Below are 19,136 nucleotides of genomic sequence, written 5' to 3'. Positions count from 1 at the left end.
AAGCAGCTGTTTGAAGCAGGGCTGGTAAGTGAGATGCTGCAGAAGGCAGTGCTGCAGGGGAGCCCAGATGGGTCAGGCAGGCTTAGCTGTATTTAAAGACTCCTTTGGAGCAGACTCTACCCATGTGCTATATAATCTTCATGTCAGGAGCTGGGATGGCAGGGAGTCTGTCATTAATAACCCCTGGCTGACAGCTTCCAGTGTGCCCACAGCCCCAAGGTGGGTCGTGTGCTGGGCTGGAGCTTGATGCTGGTCCCAAACTGTGACGACTGTGGCAGTGGCTGAAGGGCTGCGGCAATTGCCCGGGTCATCCTTTCTCCTCCCGTCTGTTAGCGCCCAGCAGGACTTGGGATCAGCTTCTCGGTGGCACTTTCCTGGAAAGATCTGCCTCTTCCTTACCGTCGTGGCTGGGAGGGAGGGGAAGGTGTGTGTGCCACTGCGCTCATCCCAGCGTGGACGTGAAGCATGGGAATGGCTCGGGGAGCAGGGATGGGTGCTCAGCCTGAACTGGAGAGAGCAGCCTGAGTCAGCGCTACTTTCTCCTCCAGGGAAGAGCTGCTGCAGCCGGGCTGCTGCTTCGGTGTCCTTGCCGTGGCACAGCCGGCTGCGCCATGGCTCCCCAAGAGCTGTCCCCGTCCTTGGAGGGAGCGCTGCCCTGGCTGGCATGGCTGTCTTGCCATGAGGCCCGTGCTCTGCCAGTCAGTCATGGCATGGATAACCAAACTGGCACGATTCTGGAAGAGCTGGGAGATGGAGAAGCTTGAAACAGTTGGACTGGATGATCTCAGAGGTCTTTTCCAGCCTTAATAATTCTATGAAACTCCTTTGCCTGGGGATTTGGAGCCACCAGTGCCCTGGCGCATCCCTGGAGCCGCGAGCGGCTGGAGGTGAGGGGTGACAGTGGGGTGCTGGCATCCTGTTTCACTCGGGGTTGTTTGATGGAGGGTGGCAACTTGCTCCACCCTTCTTCCCTCCCCAGTGGTTTCAGGGCTTCACTTGAAATGTCCTGGCCATGGCTGGAGGCAGAACAAAGCTTTCAGCCAAGCGCGCTGCCAGGAATGTTAGGAAATCTCCCCCCATCAGCATTTTTCTCTCTGGCAGGCGCTACTCCCACTTGTGCTTCCCGAGTGCATTTGGATGGAACAGACAAACAGGAAGGGTGGATAAGGGTTGTTTATTCATTGAGCAACTCCTTAAAAAAAAAAGAAAACTCAAACATTTTTGGTAATAAATGTTAAATCTTTTCCAGCTGAGATGTGTAGCCAGGAAAAGGGAGCAGGTTACACCTCTCAGCCGGGGAAGGACGTGCTACTGGGTGGTGCTGGGTTGCTGATGAGCCCCTCTGCACCCAGCTGTGCTGCAGAGAGCAGGGAGCAGCCCTTCTCCATCCTGCTGTCCCTGCAGGAGCTCCCCAGCCTCAGCCACAAGCTACACAAACCCAAGACACAGTATTTACAGACCACAGGTTCCCACGTCACGACACTCCCCGTCCCCAAAGCATAGACCTGGAGCTTTAAGGGCGGAAATAAAACCACCGACCACCCAACCCAGACCGAAAGAAGACTCCAAAGAAACACCAAAGTTTGCACGGCAATAAAAAGATAGCCCTTCTAAAGGAGGTCAATAAATAGGAGAACTAGAAAAAATCAATTGCTTTTGAGTTCAGCACATGAAGCCCAGCTGCCCCCCTCGGTGAGGGCTTTCAACCGGCCAGTGAGGAGGGAGCGAGGACGATGGGAATGGGGGTGCACGGAGAAACACGGCTCTTCCCTCATCAGCATGGGCTTCACTGCCCAGGGACTTTTTATATCTGCAAAGCTGCCCCTCAAGGGACAGATGCTACTGGCCAAAACCTGTCCCTGGGTTGCCCACCAGCAGAAAAACCAGGGGCATGGCCGGGGGAAGCAGCTGCGGGTGGAGGAGCAAGGGGTGCTGTGGTGAGAGCAGCCCAGGAAAGCTGGGGGGGCTCGGCTCTGCCCGGCCGCTCACCCCAGCTGACCCCCCTGGAAGAAAAACCAGTTTCTCCTGAGACATCTCAATTCTACAGCGAGTGTTTAAATAGCTTCAAGAAGTGCAAAAATCAGGTCAGGGGTGACCCCAGGAGCACCCTACTCTTCATGAGGAGGGCGAGATGCTGGTGCCCCATGCCTTCAGCCTGGCACAGCTGCATCCTCCAGTGCTGCTCCCGCTCCATCCCCATGGCAGGGTGATGCTCCAGCCTCCCCGCCCCTCGCAGAAAACACACCAAACTTCTTGACCCCCCTCCCCCACCTCCCAGCTGAATCCCTAAGAGTCAAAAACCTCTGAGCATTTCTGCCCAAGGGCTCTTCGGCAGTCATGAACTTTGCGTCTGTGTAAAAAGGAAAAATCTCTTATCATACCGATATTCAATATATATTTCAAGCCAGTCAAGGCTGAGCCAGCTGTCACCTCCGCTAATGTCAGGCCAGGGCGCGAGCCAGTGCCTGCTCCCCCAAGGTCTTGGCATGGAGGATGCCCCAGCTGGGTCTCCCTGGGGACTCGGAGGGGTGGCTGCCTGTGTCCTTGCCACCCCTCGGGGAAGAAAACGGGGACCCCTGCTGTGTTCCCCCCTGCTGGCTCATGGGGACGATGTGGGCTCCCTGCTTTCAGGCTTGTCGCTTTTGGAGGACTTTGGCTTCAGCAAGATGAACCTGTTGAGGAGGTCGGTGTCCGAGCTGGCCTGGGCGCCCGCATACGCCTCCCCTGGGGATGAAGCAGAGGGTGGGCTTGCACAAGGCGGGGGGACTCCTCGAGGGCCGGAGGAGTGGTGGCTCCTCAGCGGGGGATGGGGACACTCACCGGCGTAGCTGGAGGACTCGGCCATGTTCTGGGAGCCGGTGATGTGGTGCCAGTAGGCGCTGCGGGGCAGCATGGTGGTAGGAGTGCAAGGGTAGGAGAAGTGCTCAGTGCCCTTGTTCAGCAGCTGCAGAGGACAAGAAGGGAGTGAGGATGACACAGGGTGCTCTGAGCCCCTCCCCAGCCGTGTCCCTGGGGTGGGCTGGAGCTCACCCTGACATTCTTCTCCATCTCCAGCAGGACCCTCTTGTGCTGCTCGGCGATGGCCAATGTGGCGCTGTGCACGCGCTGGTAGATCTGCTCACCCTCCTGTGTCTGGAAGGTGTAGAGACCTTCCCCCGCGTCACACATCCTGTGGGGATGGGGTACAGGGTGTCACTGGGGTCCCCAGGCCGAGGGATGGTAAAAAATACCCCCCCCAGGTGGCAGCTGGCCCAGCTTCCCATGCTTTAAGTGCTGTCCCCATGTCCCCTCCGTGGTGCTGAGCTGGGACCAGCTCCAGCACCAAACCTCCCCAGCCGTGGGGCACCCTAGGCAGGCTGTGGCCATCACCTTGGTGTCAGGCCTGCCCTGGGGTGATGGCAGCAGTGCCACCTTCTGGTGCGCCCAACAGGATGAAGGCACCCAGTGGTGGTCCCCATCCCAGCCAAGGGTGACATCTCACCGTCCGGCCTCAAAGGTGAAGCGGGTGGCATCACGCCCATAGCGGCGCAGGGAGCAGAGGGGCCAGGAGACCAGCTTCACCCGGGGGTTGTGCGTGTCCCAGAGGTAGATGTTTTCGTGGGTGATCTGCAGCTTGCACTCGCCGTAAACGTCCAGGTTGGGGCAGGGGAGGAGGAACACGTTGAACCGGTCTGGAGAGGAGAAAAAAATATAAAATAAATTAATTCGGGGGGGGCGTAGCGAGGCCAAGCCCTGAGCAAGCACCCCGCCGCCACGCGCTCACCAGTCTGCTCGTACTGCACACCAGGCGCCAGCAGGTCGGGCTCCCCCAGGCTGATATCGTTCAGGCGGGCGCCCAGGCACTCCACCGACAGTGTCTTGTACCACTCCTCCGCCTCCAGCTCTGCAAGGCACCACGGCAGTCCCTGGGCGACCCCGGCCAAGCTGGGGTGGCCCACCTGGCACCCCCAGCCTGGCTCCCCTGGGCACTGCCCCATACCCGAATCGCAGGTGAAGGTCCGGGCAGAGTCATCGGTGAAAACGATGGCCACGGCCTGTCTCTTGGTCTCCTTGGGCAGCCGGGTGATGCACTTGACATTGCTGATCTCGGTGACCTGCGGAGGGGTGTGGGGGGCACTGAGGACTGCACCCAAACCCAGCCCCACTGCACCCAGACTCCAGCTGCTGCTGCACCCAGACCTGGCTGCCGTGGCACCCAGATCCTGGCTGCTGCACCCAGAGCCCAGTGGCAGCCAGACCCCAGCCGCTGCTGCACCCAGCACCCAGCCCCTGCTGCACCCAAACCTGGCCCTTGCTGCACCCAAACCTGGCCACTGTTGCACCCAGACCCTGGCCTCTGTGGCACCCAGACCCCAGTTGCCACTGCACCCAGACCCTGGCTGCACCCAGACCCAGCTGCATCCCCCACCGGAGTGCATGGGGCGACAGCCAGCAAGTTTAGGTGAGAAGGGACCTGCTCTGGCACCCCAGCACCTCTCCACCGCACCCCCTCACCTTGGGGCACCCGCGCAGGCACGCCGACTTCTCATCCGGGTACTTCTCCAGGCGCTGGGGCCCTTTGCTGGAGGATTTCCGGAAGACCAGCCAGCACCGCCGGTAGATCTGCCAGACAGAGAGCACCAGTGGCTGCCATGGTGCAGGTGGGGGTCCCCGTCCCCACCCTGTTCCCCATGTCCCCATCCCCTTCCCCAGGACCCCTGCCTGGTCCTGCTGACCCTGGGGACAGGAGGGGACACTGGGGATGGGGATATCCCAGGGCTGCCATCACACACCACCCGCCAATGCTAATTACAGAGCTTAATTAATGAACATGGGCAAGGCTCCCAAGGGTACCCCCAACCCGGCATCTCCCTGTCCCCTATCCCGCAGCCCTGGCCTCTGGGCGTAGCAGGTCCATTGTCCCCAAGCATGCCCCCCCCCCAAGCCCGTTCCCTCTTTGTTCTCCCTAATTAGCGTGAAATTACCCAGCATGCTCGTTGCCACCAGCTCCAAGCGATGGAGGCGAGCAATCAAACCCCCTGACCCCCACCTACGGGTGCTGCACTCCAGCACCCCCCTAATTTGCACCCAGCAATCCCCCCCCCCCCCGCATGGGGCATCCCTGGTGCCAAAACTGAGTGTAGAGGGAAACTGAGACACTGCAGGGGAGGGCTCAGGGACACCCCCCCAAATCCCCGTCATGACCAGTGTCCGGTGAGTGGGTGCCACCCGGTGCAGGATCCGGCCAGTGCAGGATCCGGGCCCCTGGGGTTGCTGGATGATTTGTGTACCAACAAGTGGCCTGCCCCTGCCCCCACTGCCCCCACAGCCCCCAAAATGCTGCTTATTCAACCCAAAACCAGGGGTGCTGGTTGCTATGGGAGGTGACTGGCACCCCAAATCCACGGGTGCACCCCCACCCCCCATTCTCCAAGACCCCCACTCACGCCCAGCTTCTTGCTCTTCATCCTCACGTAGCCTTGCTTGATGATGTCGTTAAAATTCGTCGCCATGGCGATGGCCCGATGGGGTGGGGGATATTTTGGGAGGGGGGGGCTGCCTTCACCTTCGCCCCCCCCTCTCCATTCTTTTCCTCCGTACCCCCCCGCCTCACCGCCGACCCAGCTTGGTGCTAGCGGAGTCCCCCATCCTGGCTGGAAAAGAGAAATGACAGATCGATGGGCGACATCTTCCTCCTCCTTCTCCTCCTCCTCCTCCTCCTCTGCCTCCTCCTCCTCCTTCTCCTCCTCCTCCTCTTCCTCCTCCCTTCACTGCCTGAACCATCCGAGTGGAACAGTCCAGTGTTAACCCCTGCCAGCGCGGCAGTGCCAGGCCGGCACACACGAGTGATCCACCCCCCAGCAGCCCCAACATGTGTCCCAGGGGACACCCATGCTGGACCTTGCCCACAGGTCTCCATCACCTCTCACACTGCCCCTCCTTCATCCCAGGCTGCTCGCTTGGGCAGCAACATGGCCCCCGGCTGCTGGGCATCAGTAGGGTTCAGTGTTAACGACCTCCTGCCTGGCCAGGCCAGCTCTGTCGTGGGTTGTTTTGGCTGTGGCACTGGGTGCCAAAGGGACCCTGGCTCCCAACCTCTCACCCCCTGGCACAACGCAGCCTCCCTCCAGCCCCGCTGTGAGCTCAGCCTCACTCAGCCTGGTCCTCGCCTGGTCCTACTGCCCAGGGCTGGAAGTCCCCCCCAGCCCCAGGCGGCGGGACCAGGCAGGGACCAGGTTCCTTTCCAAGCTGGAAAAATCCCCTATAGAAGGCAGTAACCTAGGAAATGCAATGGGGCCATCCCTAGGGATGCTCGGGAGCCAGACTGCTCAGTGCTGGTGACGCCCTGGTCCCCAAAGCTGCAGCATCCAGGGGAATCCATCCCCATCCATCCTATCAAGGATGGCCCAGAGGGGCCATCCCACAGCAACTATGCCCCAGCATCCCCCTCCAGCCACTGCAACCACTGCCATGGCCCATCCGGGTGCCACTGGGATGGCTTGTGTGTCCCCCCGCCCCAAGAGCCAGGCTGGCCCTGCTGCCTGGCACCCTGGAGCACCGGGGTCTGCTCTGGAGTGGCCCGTGGCCCATTGGGACTGAGGAGTGGGGGTGATGGGACCTGGGACACCACCCTAGGGACCTTCCGCTGTCCCAAGAGGGACCAGGGCCAGCGCTCGCCTCTGAGGGGAATATCCCCCCCATCCCACCCCATCACCCATTCAGAGATGCTGGGGGGGTGCCTCCTGCCCCCCCCCCCGACCCAGCCCCCCTCCGCGATCTGCCACCTCGGACACCCGCAAACCCGGGCACCCCTGACCCCTCCTCCATCACCCCCAGATCTCCGCCGCTCCCACCGCCATCGTCCCTCTCGGTACTGTCACCCCCCGGGCCGGCCCCCCCCGGCACTTGTCACCACGGACCTCGGCCAAGCCCCGTCCTGTGTCACCTCCCCGCCCCGCAGCCGGTCCCCTGCCGTGTTCTCCCCGGCCTTACCCGGTCCCCCCGCTGCAGGCGGCGGCCCCGGCGGCTCGTGCGGCTCCGGCGCCCGGCTCCGCGTCGCTGCGAGCCCTGGAGCCGCGCGGCCCCGCCCCGCCCCCGCCCCTCTAGGCCCCTCCCCCGGTCCCGGCCCCCCCCCCACCCGAGCTGCCTCCTCCGTCCTACGGGTCCGGCCTCGCCCGGCCCAGCCTAGCCAGAGCCACAACCGGCCGCCCTGGAAGAGGCTTCCTGCCTGCACGTCATTAGGCTTCAGAGTGAACGCCCCCCAGCAACCGACGCGCGGCGGCAGCCTCTTGCCAAGCTGCTGTCTGGCCTCTCCCTAGGCTCAGACAATCATCTCCTCGTCCCTGTCCCCCCTTCTGTGCCCCCCCCGAAACCCTGCTTTGTCGGGGCCCCCACCAAAACCACCTGCAGTCACCACCACCCCCGCAGTCTCGTTTGTTGGGCCATAAAAAAATGAATAATCGCTGCAAATATAAGGGCATTAAAAAAAAACCCGCAAGCAGCAAAGAGCCATGCTTTTAGCCAATCAATTAAAAGGCAGCATGAGGGGATTAGCTCACTGAAATATTAATTTTTAATAAGGTTGTGTCTGAACTCCTCCAAAACCCCGCGAGGCCCTGCTCTGTGGGCTGGCCACAGGGGCTGGGCTGCAGGGGCCTGGGCTGGGGGGTCAGCACCCACGGGTGAGCACCCCTGCACCTCCCCAGGGTGAGCACCTCTGCATCTCCCCAGGGCGAGCACTCTGCATCCACAGATAAGCACCCTGCACCCATGGGTGAGCACCCAGACGTGCACACCTCTGCCTGCCTGGCCACAGCCCTGCAGATGCAGGCAGCTCTGTGGCCACGAGCTATTCCGTAGCTCCCGCTTCTCACTTCATAGGCACAGGGATGGGCTTTACCCATGAGATGGGCTCATCCTCAGGCGTGGGGACAGTGATGGCAGTGGGGTGACGCCAGCAGCCACACATCCAGCCCTCTGTGTGTCTTGCAGAGAAATGCCGTGTCCCCCCGTCCCCTCCATCCTCACTCCTGCGTGAGGACAGCGCAGCAGCCCAAACCACCACCAGAGCCTGGGCCCCTCTGGGCTCTGTATTTATAATAAAAAAAATCATATACAAATACATACATATATATAATATATATAGAAAATGTGGGCAGGAGAGCGTGGCTGGCTGCAGGGCTCGGTGCTGCTCTCTGCCCTGCGCTTCCTCCTCTTGGGCTGCTCAGTGATGGTGGCTTTGGTGGCCACATCTGTGTCCCAGGAAATGCTGGTGGCTGAGGGGCATCAGATACTGTCCAAGAGGCAGCGGGCTTGGAGCATCCCTGGGCAAATTCCTCCCTGCCATTCTGTGCCTCAGTTTCCCCATCTATACAAGGGTTACCACATGGCCGAGCTCTGCAGTGACAGGCACTTGTGGGCAGAGAACTGCCATAGGACGTCCCTGTGGTGGTGGCACCTGGCCCTGGGCTCTAGGGCACCTGGATCTGCAGGTCCTCGTCCTCATCGGGGTCGCTGGTGCCGTCCCCAGCGTCATCTGGGCCGAAACGGGTGCTGCGCATCTTGCCGAAAAGCGGGGTGCTCTGCTGCCGCCGCAGCCTGCCGAGGGAAAGCTGCCGGGGTGGGGGACGGCAGGGCGCAGCCCCAGGGCAATGCCAAAGCCGAGCCTGTCCCCCCACACCCTTACAGCATGGCTGCACCCTGGTGGGATCCTGTTTCTGCAGCTCCCACCAAGCTCTGGGTGCAGGATCAGCCCCCCATCCTGGGGCTGACCCTCCAGTGCAGGGCCAGGGAGCGCCGGATGATGCTCACCACAAGCAGGGCACCGGCTAAAACCCTGCAGGGCCGGACACCGCCACGCTGGGCATCTGGGACCCAGCTGAGAGTGCAGAGCAGGGAGGAGTCGTCCCCCTACAAGGGGGATTCCCCCACAAAAACCCAAGAGTCCCCACTCCCAGGAGCCTGTGGTGGTTTTACCTCCTCACTCGCCCTTGTGTGAAAATTATTCAACAAAAATGTATGAAGCAAATTTGAAATCAAAAGGCCCAGGACTCGGTCAGATCCGACCAGTTTGCTGCGTTTTACTGGAAAGCGTGAATTATTTAAGGGCGAGTGTGCAGGGAAGCTGGAGGGGGGGAAGATGAAGCCTCCATTATTCCTCCATGATTTAATGAAGATGTCCCAATAAAATAAAGGAATATTATAAACACCCCCCCCCAGCACCTCCCAGAGATGCGGCATCGATCTCTCACGGCCATTTCAGCTCTTTACTGCTGGAGAGGCAAAGCGAGGCCAGGGAAAGTTTTTAACAGCAATAAAACCCACCTCCCGCCTCCCCAAACTGGCGCGTGATGCTTGGAGCCTGCCCTGGCCCTGGGTACCAGCAGGTGAAATCCCAAGCAGCGTGAAACTGGGCTGTACTGGTCTGTGGGCAGCCTTCTGCTGGTTTAACTGGGAGGTGAATGCCATCCAGCTTGCAGCGGGTGAAGGCTGCTCCAAGGATGGCTGCGCACCCTCCAAGGATGTTGGAAGCACTTTGTCTGCATTTAGCCCGGGGTTCAACCAGGGAGATACTGATTGAGGGATGGTGGCAAGGAGAACGTCATCCCACCCTTGGGTCCTTGCTGGTCTCTACCATGATCCCCCCCGGTCCCCTGCTCACCGGGACTGCAGATGCTCCAGCTGCACCTGGAAGCTCTCACTTTGCTCCGTCTGCTCATCCAGCGACCGCTGCAGCTTCCGCGTCTGGTTGTGGGCCTCATCCAGCTGAAGGATGGGATGGGGCTGTTGGCAGCCACAGAGACAGTGGAGCTGCCCACCCCCCGACGTCCTCCACCAGCACAAGCTTCCCCACCTCATCCTCAGCTTGGGCCAGCTCCTTCTTCAGCTCCTCCACCCTCAGGCGCAGCTTCTTCACCTCTCCCTCGTGCTGCTCCACGCGGCGGTTGGCATGGGCCAGCTCAGCCATCTTCTCCTGGTACTGCTTCTTCAGCTTGCTGTGGATGTGCTTCAGGTCAGCCAGCTCCTGCGGTGGGCACAGGGTGGGGGGGCTGAGTGGGTGAGAGCCACCCCCACTGCCAGGTGCCCCTTAGTCCCTCCCCAGGGACCTCTCCCACCACCCCACCCCATGATGGAGGAGCTGATGGAGCAATGACAGGGTCACCACCTTCCCCTACATGAAGGGTGGTGGCAGAGTTTGGGCTTGAGGAGGTCCTGGCAGACACTGAGCCACCACTGAAGTGACAGGGTCACCCAGGGAGGGAATGGCGGGGGATGGCACCACCCTCATGGCACCTTGTTCTTCTCAAAGAGCTCAGCCTGGATGGTTTTGAGGTCGGTGTCCAGGGCACTGGCTGTCTGGCGCCGCTTGCGAGCCAGGACCTCCTCCAGGTCCTCGATCTGCGCCCGCAACTTCTTGTTCTCCCGCTCCAGGTTGAGCTTCTCTGTCTCTAGCCGCTCCCGCCGGCCCCACTCAGCTGCGTTCTCTGCCTGCAGCCGCTCCATCTGGGAGAGGGACATGGGGTGGCTGGGGGGCAGTGGGGACCCCCCTCGCCGCTCCCTTGGCCCCCTGCATTGGGGTTCAGCCTCACCTCTGAACGCAACTCGGCCAGCTTTTTGTCCATGCTGGAACGAGCGCCCAGCTCATCCTCCAGGTCCTCGGAGATGCGCCCCAGCTCGTCCTGGTGGATCTCCTTCAGTATGTTGAGCTGTAGGGGGGACACAGCACCCAAGCTGGGCAGCGAGCACCCACCTTGTGCCACCCAAGCCCTGCCTGCACCCATCCACCCAACCTCTGCAGACGGACCAAGTGGCTCAACAGCACTATTCAAGACCCTTAATGAGCACCCGGGAGTTGGGGAGGTGGCTGTGGGTCACCATGTTCAACCATCAGGACATGCAACCCACCTGGGGAAAGGCCACTCCCCAGGGCACCCCTGGTCCCCAGGCACCTTGCTCACCTGCTTCATCACCTCCTGCTTGTTCTTGTTGAGCTCCTCGTACTTGATCTTCCACTGGCTGAGCTCGCCCTCCAGCTTCTCGATGTTCTTGCTGAGTGCCAGCTTGTCCCTGGGAAGCGGAAACACTGGTGACAGCCGGCAGGACCCCATGGGACGTTCCATCCCGGTGGGGACAGGCCTGAGCTTGGCTGGGACCCCATGAGGATGATGCCTCGAGCACTCACTCCCGCTCCTTGAGCAGCACTTTTTGGGACTCATCCAGCCGCAGCTTCAGGGCGGTGACTTTGGTGGCATCCTCCTCCATGACGCTGACATCCTCCCAAAGCAGGCGGCTCCGTTCCTGGCGGGCAAAGGAGGCCCGGGGGCCCCGCTGCTCCCAGCTCTCGTCTTGCTTGCTCGTCAAGATGTTTTCCATCAGCTCCAGCTCCTGCAGCACCGTGGTTGCCCCAGCACAGGGGAGTCACCCACGGGTGAGGGGGCAGCCCTGGCTTCCCACCCCCTACAGCACCCAGCCTTCACCCCATAACCAAGAGCATCCCTCCAGCCAAACCCAACATCATCCTTCCCTCCAGTCCCCAGGGACCCCTGAGGCTGATGGAGAGGGACCGATCTTCCCAGGGGAGATCCCATACACCACCATGCTCTGCTGCTGGCTCTCTGCCTCACTGGAAATTTGGGATGAGATAATACAGATTTATTACACTGACCTCGCCGCTACTGCCACATGGGCAATCTTATACCAGGCTCAGATTTGCCACTCAGCAGCCATGCCATCAGGTGGACTGAACTAGCACAGTGCGGCACCCCGAGCGGTGACTTCTGCATCGTGACAGAGCCAGTCAATGGCAGCAGAGAGGGGACAGCTGGAAGAGCTGGGACCATCCCTGGGGTGGCTCTGGTGTCCCCTCCTTCCTCCTCCTCCTCTCCCCTTTAGCACAGACCTCTGCCAGAAGCCTGTACGGACACCCTGGCATTTGAGACATCGCTGGGAGATGCCACTGGCACTGCCAAAGCCACTGTCCCCTGTACCGGCACACCAACTTTCGCCTAATGCCTCCAAAAAGAAAGCCCCAAGAGAGGGACCAGAGCCAGAGCCAAGGTGATCTCGCTGCACAGGGCTATGGGGGTCCTGGACCCCCCCATGACACTCCTCTGAGAAAGGTCAGACCCCTCCATGCTGCTCCAAGAGGTCTGACCCCCGAGGCTGCTTCAAGAGGGGCCTGTCCCTGCCATGCTGCTCCGAGAGGGGTCTGAGCCCAAAACCCTGCTCCAGGAGGGGTCTGACCCCATGACACTACTCTGAGAAGGGTCTGATCCCCAAGGCTGCTCCAAGGGGTCTGACTCCATCATGGTGCTCCAAGAGGGGTCTAAGCCCAAAATGTTGCTCCAAGAAGGGACTGCCCCCCTTGTTGATTCAAGAGGGGTCTGACCCCCTGACACTGCTCCAAGAGGGGTCCAACCCCTCCACACTGCTCTGAGGGGGCTGACCCCCCCCATGCTAATCCAAGAGGTGTGTGACCCCCCTGTACTGCTCTGAGAGGGGTCTGAGCCCCCACCGCTGCTCTGAGAAGGGTCTGCCCTCCCACGCTGCCTGCCTTTGCAGGGCAGGGAGTGACCCCACAGGGACCCGCAGGCAGTGGTGGTTTTGGGGCGCCCATGGGCAGCTGCCAGGGGTGAGGAGCCCGCCCCGGCACCCCGCCAGCCCTGCCTGCCCCGGGCAGCCACCCCACCCTCACCTTGGCTTTTTGGGGAGCCTCAGCCCCCACATCCCGCACAGGCTCATGCTCAGGGTCAGCCTCTCCCTCCGCCCCGTCGGCATCCGGTGGGCTGCCAGCGCTGGGCTGGCCGTGAAGCCGTGGCAGTGGGCGGGCAGGCGGTGGGCGCTCCTCCGGCCGGTCGCGGTCGCGCCGCAGGCTGGCCAGCTCCTTGGTGAGGGCCTCCAGGCGATGCCGCAGCTGCCGCACCTCCTCACGGGCCCGGTTGCGCTCGGCCCGGACCTTGCTCCATTTCTCCCGCCAGTTGGCCGTGCAGTCTGACCACCATCGCATCGTCTTCTCCATCTGGGCCGCGCGTGCCCGCGCCTCCTCCAGCTCCCGCAGCCGCAGCTCCTCCCGCCCTTCCCAGTCCCCTTCCAGCAACGCTGGGGGGGGGCCAGGCGAGGGCGTCCCGCTGGGGGGGGACGGGGAGGGCTCAGGGGCCAGCAGGGCCAGCAGTGAGCCCCCCGGCAGCGGCGGGGAGCCGGTCAGGCGTGAGGCCCCGCTTTGGCTCATGGTGGGTCTCCCCTAGGGCATGGCCGTCACCGTTGGGGCAGCGCCTCCGCCCGGGGACCTGCGGGAGAGAGGAAGGGTCAGGGGGTCCTGGGGGGCTGCAGCACGTGGCTGGAGGGGCCCAGAGGGAAGGGGGGGGCACAGCCCCTGGTTTTGGGGGCAGCACACTGAGTGATGGCAAGGACTCTGGTGATGTCCCCAGCTGAGTCCCTAATGATGACCCCAGTGAGGTCCCCAGTGATGACCCCACCAAGGAGCCAAGTGATGGCCCCAGCCAGGTCCCCAACGAAGACCCCAGTGAGGTCCCCAGCAAGAACCTTGGCAGGGTGCCCACTGAGGACCCCGGTGAGGTCCCTGTTGGTGGCCCCACCAGGGTCCCCAGGGAAGACCCCGGCAAGGTCCCCAGTGAGGACCGCAGCCCACTGCCCAGCCACTGGCACCTTGTCCCAGCTTGGCACTGCAGCAGGCACTAGCCTGACCGGGGGCACCTCTGCCAGTGCACTGGAGGCAACGTCGTCTACATGTCATCTGAATGAGGTCATCCACATGAGGTCATCTGGATGACATCATCTGCGGGCCTCCAAGACCATCCCTGGTGCTGTGATGGGGGACTTGGCTGCACCCCGACAGCTCCAGTGAGGGTTAAAGCCCAGCTCCAGCGCCAACGAGGCAGGAACAGCTCCGGAAGAAGAGCTGATCGGCGTGGCAGCAGGATGCGTGCCGAGGCGGCCAGACGCGCTCTCCGGTGACGCCGCAACAAAGGGCTGGCGCTGACCGCCTACGTCCCGGCATGGACCTCACATCCCAGCTCGGCCAGGCGGGTAAACCACCCCAGGAAACCTTAATGGGAGGCTGCTGTGCGCCCTAATGGGATAAGTACAGAGCTCAGCCGCGGACAGCCCACAGCCTCCCAGCAGGTTTTTGGGATGGCGCAGCCCGGACCCGCCACCAAATTCAGCTGGGCTGTGAGAGCCAGTGCTGGAGAAGCAGGAGAATCGTCCGATGGCAATTATGTGCTTTGCACAGGGAAAAAATTAATTTCTCCAATGATATTTGCTGAAACGGTGAAGTTTCAGTAAAACTCCAAGGCGAGCCCTGGCCTGTGCTCTGCTGCTGCCTGCACGGGCTGCTGCCCCGGGGAGGAAATCCAGGCCCCCGCAGGATCCGGCACCGGCAGACCCCCAGCTGCTGTGCAACGCCCACGGGAGCACCGGCACCCGTGCAGCACCCACAGGAGTGTGCTCGCCCCTGCAATGCCCATGGGAGCAGGCATGGAGTGCGGGCACCCACGCAACACCTGTGGGAACGCAGGCACCCGTGCAGCGCCCACGGAGAGCACGCACGGAGCACCGGCACCCACACGCAGCGCCCACGGGGAGCACGCGTGGAGCACCGGCACCCACGGGGAGCACGCATGGATCGCGGACACCGCTGAAACACGCACGGGGAGCACGCGCGGAACATCGGCACCCGTGCAGCGCCCCTGGGAGCGCGCGTGGATCGCGGCACCCCACGAACGCCGCGAGGCGCGCGGCCGCCCCCCGCCCCCGGCGCACGGCCCCTGCCGGCCGTCCCGGGCTCCCGGCGGGGGCGGAACCGCCCGTCCCCCGCGCCTCCCCATTGGCCGCGGGCGCTGTCACTCCGCCGCCGGCGGTGACGCACCCCGGCCCGTGGGAGCCGCCGCATTCCTCCGCGCCCGCCCCGCCCCGCTCGGCCCGGTACGGCCGGTACCGCCCGGCTTGGCTCGGCTCGGCTCGGCTCGGCCCGTCCCCTCCCGGTACTGGCCGGTACCGCTCGGCTCGGCCCGGCCCGGCCGGCGCGCTGCTCCCCCCCACGCCCCGCCAAAGTTTCCCACAAGTTTCCCGTCGCGCCGATGCCGCCGGTGCCGCGTCCCGCCCGCCCGCCGGCCCGGCCCGCCCCGCTCCCTCACCCGTGTCGGCGCGGCGGCGGTGCGGGCAGCCCGCGCGGGCCGGGGCGCTGCCGGCCGAGTCTCCTCCTCCTCCCCCTCCTCCTCCTCCTCCTCCCCCCGCCGCTCCCGCCCCCCGCCCGCGCCCGGGGGGGCCGGTCCCGCTGCCGGAGCCGGGCCCCTGGCCGCGGGTGCGTGTCCTGCCTCCGTGGGGGTTTCCGCGCTGCACGCACGGGGAGGGAGGTTTGCTCGTGTGTGCGTGCTTGCACGCGTGGGTTTCCAAGCGGTTATGCTCGTGGGGGCTTCACGCGGGTGTTCGCACGTGGGAGGCCGTGCACAGCGATGCACACGCGTCTTGCACCTGGGTGCACGCTAGCATGCCTGCACACGCATGCAGGTGGGTGTTTGTCCACAGGGGAGCTTGCTCGCGGGTGTTTCTCCAGGAGCTTTTATGTGCAGGCGGGTTGCACGCAAGTGTCTTCACCGAGGAGCGCGTACACAGTGATGCCTGCAGACAGACGTGTTGCAGGCGTTGGCACAAGGCTGTACACGGGCATGTTTACGCACAACCGTGTTGCTTGCAAATGTTTGCACGTGAGAGGTTGTACGCTGCTGCTTGCACGTGGTTGCGGTTGCTCGTGGGTGCTTGCAGACATGCACAGGAGCATGTTTGATGTGGGTGTTTGCACACGAGTGTAGTGCATAGAGGGGCTTGCACAGGTGCATGCTCACATGTGGGCATGTTCACACACAAAGCATGTGGCATTTGTGCCTGCTGGTGCATGGGTATTTGTACACGGGTGTGCCTGCAGACGTGTGTTGCATGCAAGGGTTTGCACACAGGAGATTGCATGCTGCTGTTTGCACATGATGGTCGTTGTTCATGGGTGCTTGCAGACATGCACAGGAACATGCTAGCTTGTGGGTGTTTGCACGCAAGTGTGGTGCATAGAGGGGCTTGCACAGACACATGCTCACACGTGGGGACACTCACACACATTTCCATGGGTAGTTGCACACAGGCGTGCTGGCGCACAAGTGTGATGCACGTGGGGCTGCAGCTGCCAGACTTCAGCTTGGCCCCCGGCTTCTTTCCAGCCTGGGCCTCTTCAGGGTTTGAGTGCTCCAGGAGCAACTGGCGCCGTGGCTGCAGTGCTGGGGGGCCGCTGCCGGAGCAGGCCTGATCGTTCTTCCCTGTGGCTCTGGCTGCTGCTGCAGCATTGGCATCGCTCTGCTCCAAGTCCATGAATGGGAGGCTGGGGCTTGGGAGGGGACCCGGGGGGGGACAGGACATGCCCACTCGAGGGTCCACACTCAAGTACTGCCCCTGCATCCCCACATATCCTCGTGCTGGCTCCATCCTGCTCCCGACCACGCAGTAAAGCCCCAAACCATTTTCCCCCAATATTTTTTCCCTTTGCTGGATGCTTTTCAGCCCAAAAGTTGGGAAACACAAGCAGCCAAGAGGATTTTTTTTTTCCCACAGGACAGGGAAACGATGTCATGGGACACTGACACCCTTTTCTCCCCCACCATCAAGCAAAGCAAGGAAAAATAAATTAAAGCAAAACTGCAAATGCCCATGCATGTTCTCTCCAAGCCTGGTATTTTTCCACTGGAAACAACCCCAAAAAGCTGGGGGCGGGGGATGCTTTTCTCTCCCGTGCCCCTATCCCTGTGTTTTGCACTGGGGAAGCCCAAACTGGTGGCTTTGCTTGCAGCCGGTAAAGCAATTTTGCAGGTGGTTTGGCCAGAGCTGCTGGTGCGTGCCAGTGGGTTGGGGCTTTAACCCACTCCCGGCATTAAAACCGGGCTTTGAAAGCCAGCAGTTTTTTCCAAGTGTGTCTTTACTGTTTGCTTGGACGTGAGCATCTTGGTGACACCAGCAGGCTCAAGGATGCGTTGCAGCATCCTGGGATCTGTGGGTTTTGCCCTTGCAAAAATCAAACCTCCTTCGCCCAGGGCATGTCACCTAAGGATGTGGACGGTGACCCACAGTCCATGGAGCATCCTCCTGGCATCCTCCTCCTCCAGCTCTGGGTTTCCAGCCTGGCCTAGGGTGCCTGGCCATGCCCAGCAGACCCTCTTAAATCCATCCCCAAAGGGCCCCCATCTTCGGGGTGGGTCAGACAGAGGCAGGTTGTTGCCCTGTGCCATGAGCTGAGACCTGGAGACTCATTGCATGAGTGGCTGCAGGCGCTGGGCAAGCACAGGGCAGCACTGCTGCTCCATGGCAGGCACCAGTGTGGCTGAGCTGTCCCCCCTCCCTGCACCTCTGCACATGGCCACGTCCCTGCAGCTTGACCCAGCAGCCCTTGGAGCACAAGGTGAAGCCTTTTGGGGCAAAACTAACCATTTGGGGGGGGGGCGGGGGAAAGACCTTTTTTCCTTTGGCTGGGCTGGCTGGCATTGCTGGGGAGCTGTGCCATCACAACTGGCCATGGTGCACAGAATGCCAGCTCCATCCTGGCAGTAGCATCAAACTGTACTATCATGGAGTCACAGAATATCTTGAGTTGGAAGGGACCCATAAGGATCATCAAGTCCAACTCCCTGCTCCTCACAGGACTACCTAAAACTAAACTGCATGACTAAGAGCATCGTTCAGACGGTCCCTGAACTCTGACAGGCTTGGTGCCATGACCACTTCCCTGGGGAGCCTGCTCCAGTGACCAACCACCCTCTCAGTGAAGAACCTTTTCCTAATGTCCAATCTGAACTTCCCTGATGCAGCATTTCCTCGTGTCTTATTGCTGGTCACCAGATAGAGGAGATCAGCACCTCCCCGTCCGCTGCCCCCCTTGAGGAAGGTGTAGACTGCAATGAGGTCACCCCTTAGCAATGAGGTCACCCCTCAGCCTTGTCTTCTCCAAGCTGAAAAAGCCAACTGACCTCAGACGCTCCTCATAAGTCTTGCCCTTGAGACCCTTCACCGCTTTGGTGACCCTCCCCTGGACACACTCTAACAGTTTGATGTCCTTCTTCTATTGAGGCACCCAAAACTGCACACAGGACTCAAGGTGGGGCCACACCAGTGCAGCGTAGAGTGGGACAACCACCTCCCTTGATGGGCTAGCGATGCTGTGCTTGAGGCACCCCAGGACACGGCTGGCCCTTTTGGCTGCCAGGGCACACTGTTGACTCATATTCAAATTGCCATCAACCCAAACCCCCAGATCTCTCTCCACGGGGCTGCTCTCAAGCCTCTTGTCTCCCAGTTTGTACATATAACCAGGATTACCCCCTCCCAGGTGGACAATCCGGCACTTGCTCTTGATAAATTTCATACAGTTGGTGATTGCTCAGCTCTCTAGTCTGCCCAAATGTCTCTGAAAGGCCTCTCTAGCCTCAAAGGACTCCACAACTCCTCCTAGTTTAGTATCATCGGCAAACTTACTTAATGTACATTTGACTCCTGCATCCACATCGTTTATAAAAACATTAAAGAGCGCTGGTCCTAAAATTGAGCGCTGGGGAACCCCACTGGTGACTGGCCACCAGCCCGATGTGACCCCATTTACTGTAACTCTTTGAGCCTGACCCGTCAGCCAGTTGCTCACCCAATGTATTATGGACTTGTCTAGTTGTGTGCTGGACAGTTTATCTAGAAGGATACTGTGAGAGACAGTATCAAAAGCTTTGCTAAAATCCCCAAACACCACATTACTGGCTTCCCTTGGTCAACTAGATGGGTGACCTTGTCATAAAAGGAAATTAAGTTGGTTAAGCAGGACTTTCCCCTCGTGAACCCATGCCCATGCTGGCTATGACCAATTGTCTCTCAAGTGCTTTTCAATAACTCCCAGAATAACCTTCTCCATAATTTTACCAGCACTGAAGTGAGACTGACAGGCTTGTAATTAGCAGGGTCTTCTTTCTTACCCTTGTGAAAACAGGGACAATATTTGCCAGCTTCCAGTCAACTGGGGCCTCTCTGCACTCCCAAGACCATTGAAAAATAACGGAGAGAGGTCTCACGATGACATCGGCCAGCTCTTTCCATACCCTGGGATGAATCCCATCAGG

At 61.2% G+C, this 19,136-nt stretch overlaps 2 protein-coding genes across 4 annotated transcripts; both read right to left on the bottom strand.

Annotated features, from left to right (window-relative positions):
• Positions 1-1,158: 1,158 nt before the first annotated feature.
• Positions 1,159-7,055, bottom strand: DOK4 (docking protein 4). Its single transcript, XM_087740533.1, has 9 exons — positions 6,973-7,055; positions 5,427-5,633; positions 4,495-4,602; positions 3,980-4,094; positions 3,764-3,883; positions 3,482-3,671; positions 3,031-3,169; positions 2,821-2,944; positions 1,159-2,724 (listed from the first exon to the last, which is right to left on the bottom strand). Exons 2-9 carry the CDS (start codon positions 5,490-5,492, stop codon positions 2,600-2,602), a joined length of 987 nt encoding a protein of 328 aa, XP_087596659.1. The 5' UTR covers positions 5,493-5,633; positions 6,973-7,055; the 3' UTR covers positions 1,159-2,599.
• Positions 7,056-8,056: 1,001 nt separating this feature from the next.
• Positions 8,057-15,214, bottom strand: CCDC102A (coiled-coil domain containing 102A). 3 transcript variants are annotated; one of them, XM_087739644.1, is made up of 10 exons: positions 15,135-15,214; positions 12,674-13,265; positions 11,162-11,364; positions 10,938-11,046; positions 10,569-10,685; positions 10,273-10,482; positions 9,833-10,003; positions 9,641-9,744; positions 8,460-8,577; positions 8,057-8,347 (listed from the first exon to the last, which is right to left on the bottom strand). In XM_087739644.1, exons 2-10 carry the CDS (start codon positions 13,205-13,207, stop codon positions 8,204-8,206), a joined length of 1,710 nt encoding a protein of 569 aa, XP_087595770.1. In that variant the 5' UTR covers positions 13,208-13,265; positions 15,135-15,214; the 3' UTR covers positions 8,057-8,203. The 3 variants fall into 3 exon arrangements, with proteins under 3 accessions (XP_087595770.1, XP_087595772.1, XP_087595771.1); XM_087739646.1 differs by having other exon boundaries at positions 8,208-8,577; XM_087739645.1 differs by lacking the exons at positions 8,057-8,347; positions 8,460-8,577 and adding an exon at positions 9,145-9,518.
• Positions 15,215-19,136: the final 3,922 nt, after the last annotated feature.

Source organism: Nipponia nippon, unplaced genomic scaffold (assembly GCF_047370975.1).
Source record: "Nipponia nippon isolate SJK-2023a ecotype South Korea unplaced genomic scaffold, ASM4737097v1 scaffold_7, whole genome shotgun sequence".
NCBI lineage: Eukaryota > Metazoa > Chordata > Aves > Pelecaniformes > Threskiornithidae > Nipponia > Nipponia nippon.
Note: the sequence above shows the minus strand (reverse complement) of the source record. Positions and strands in the feature narration are given on the sequence as shown.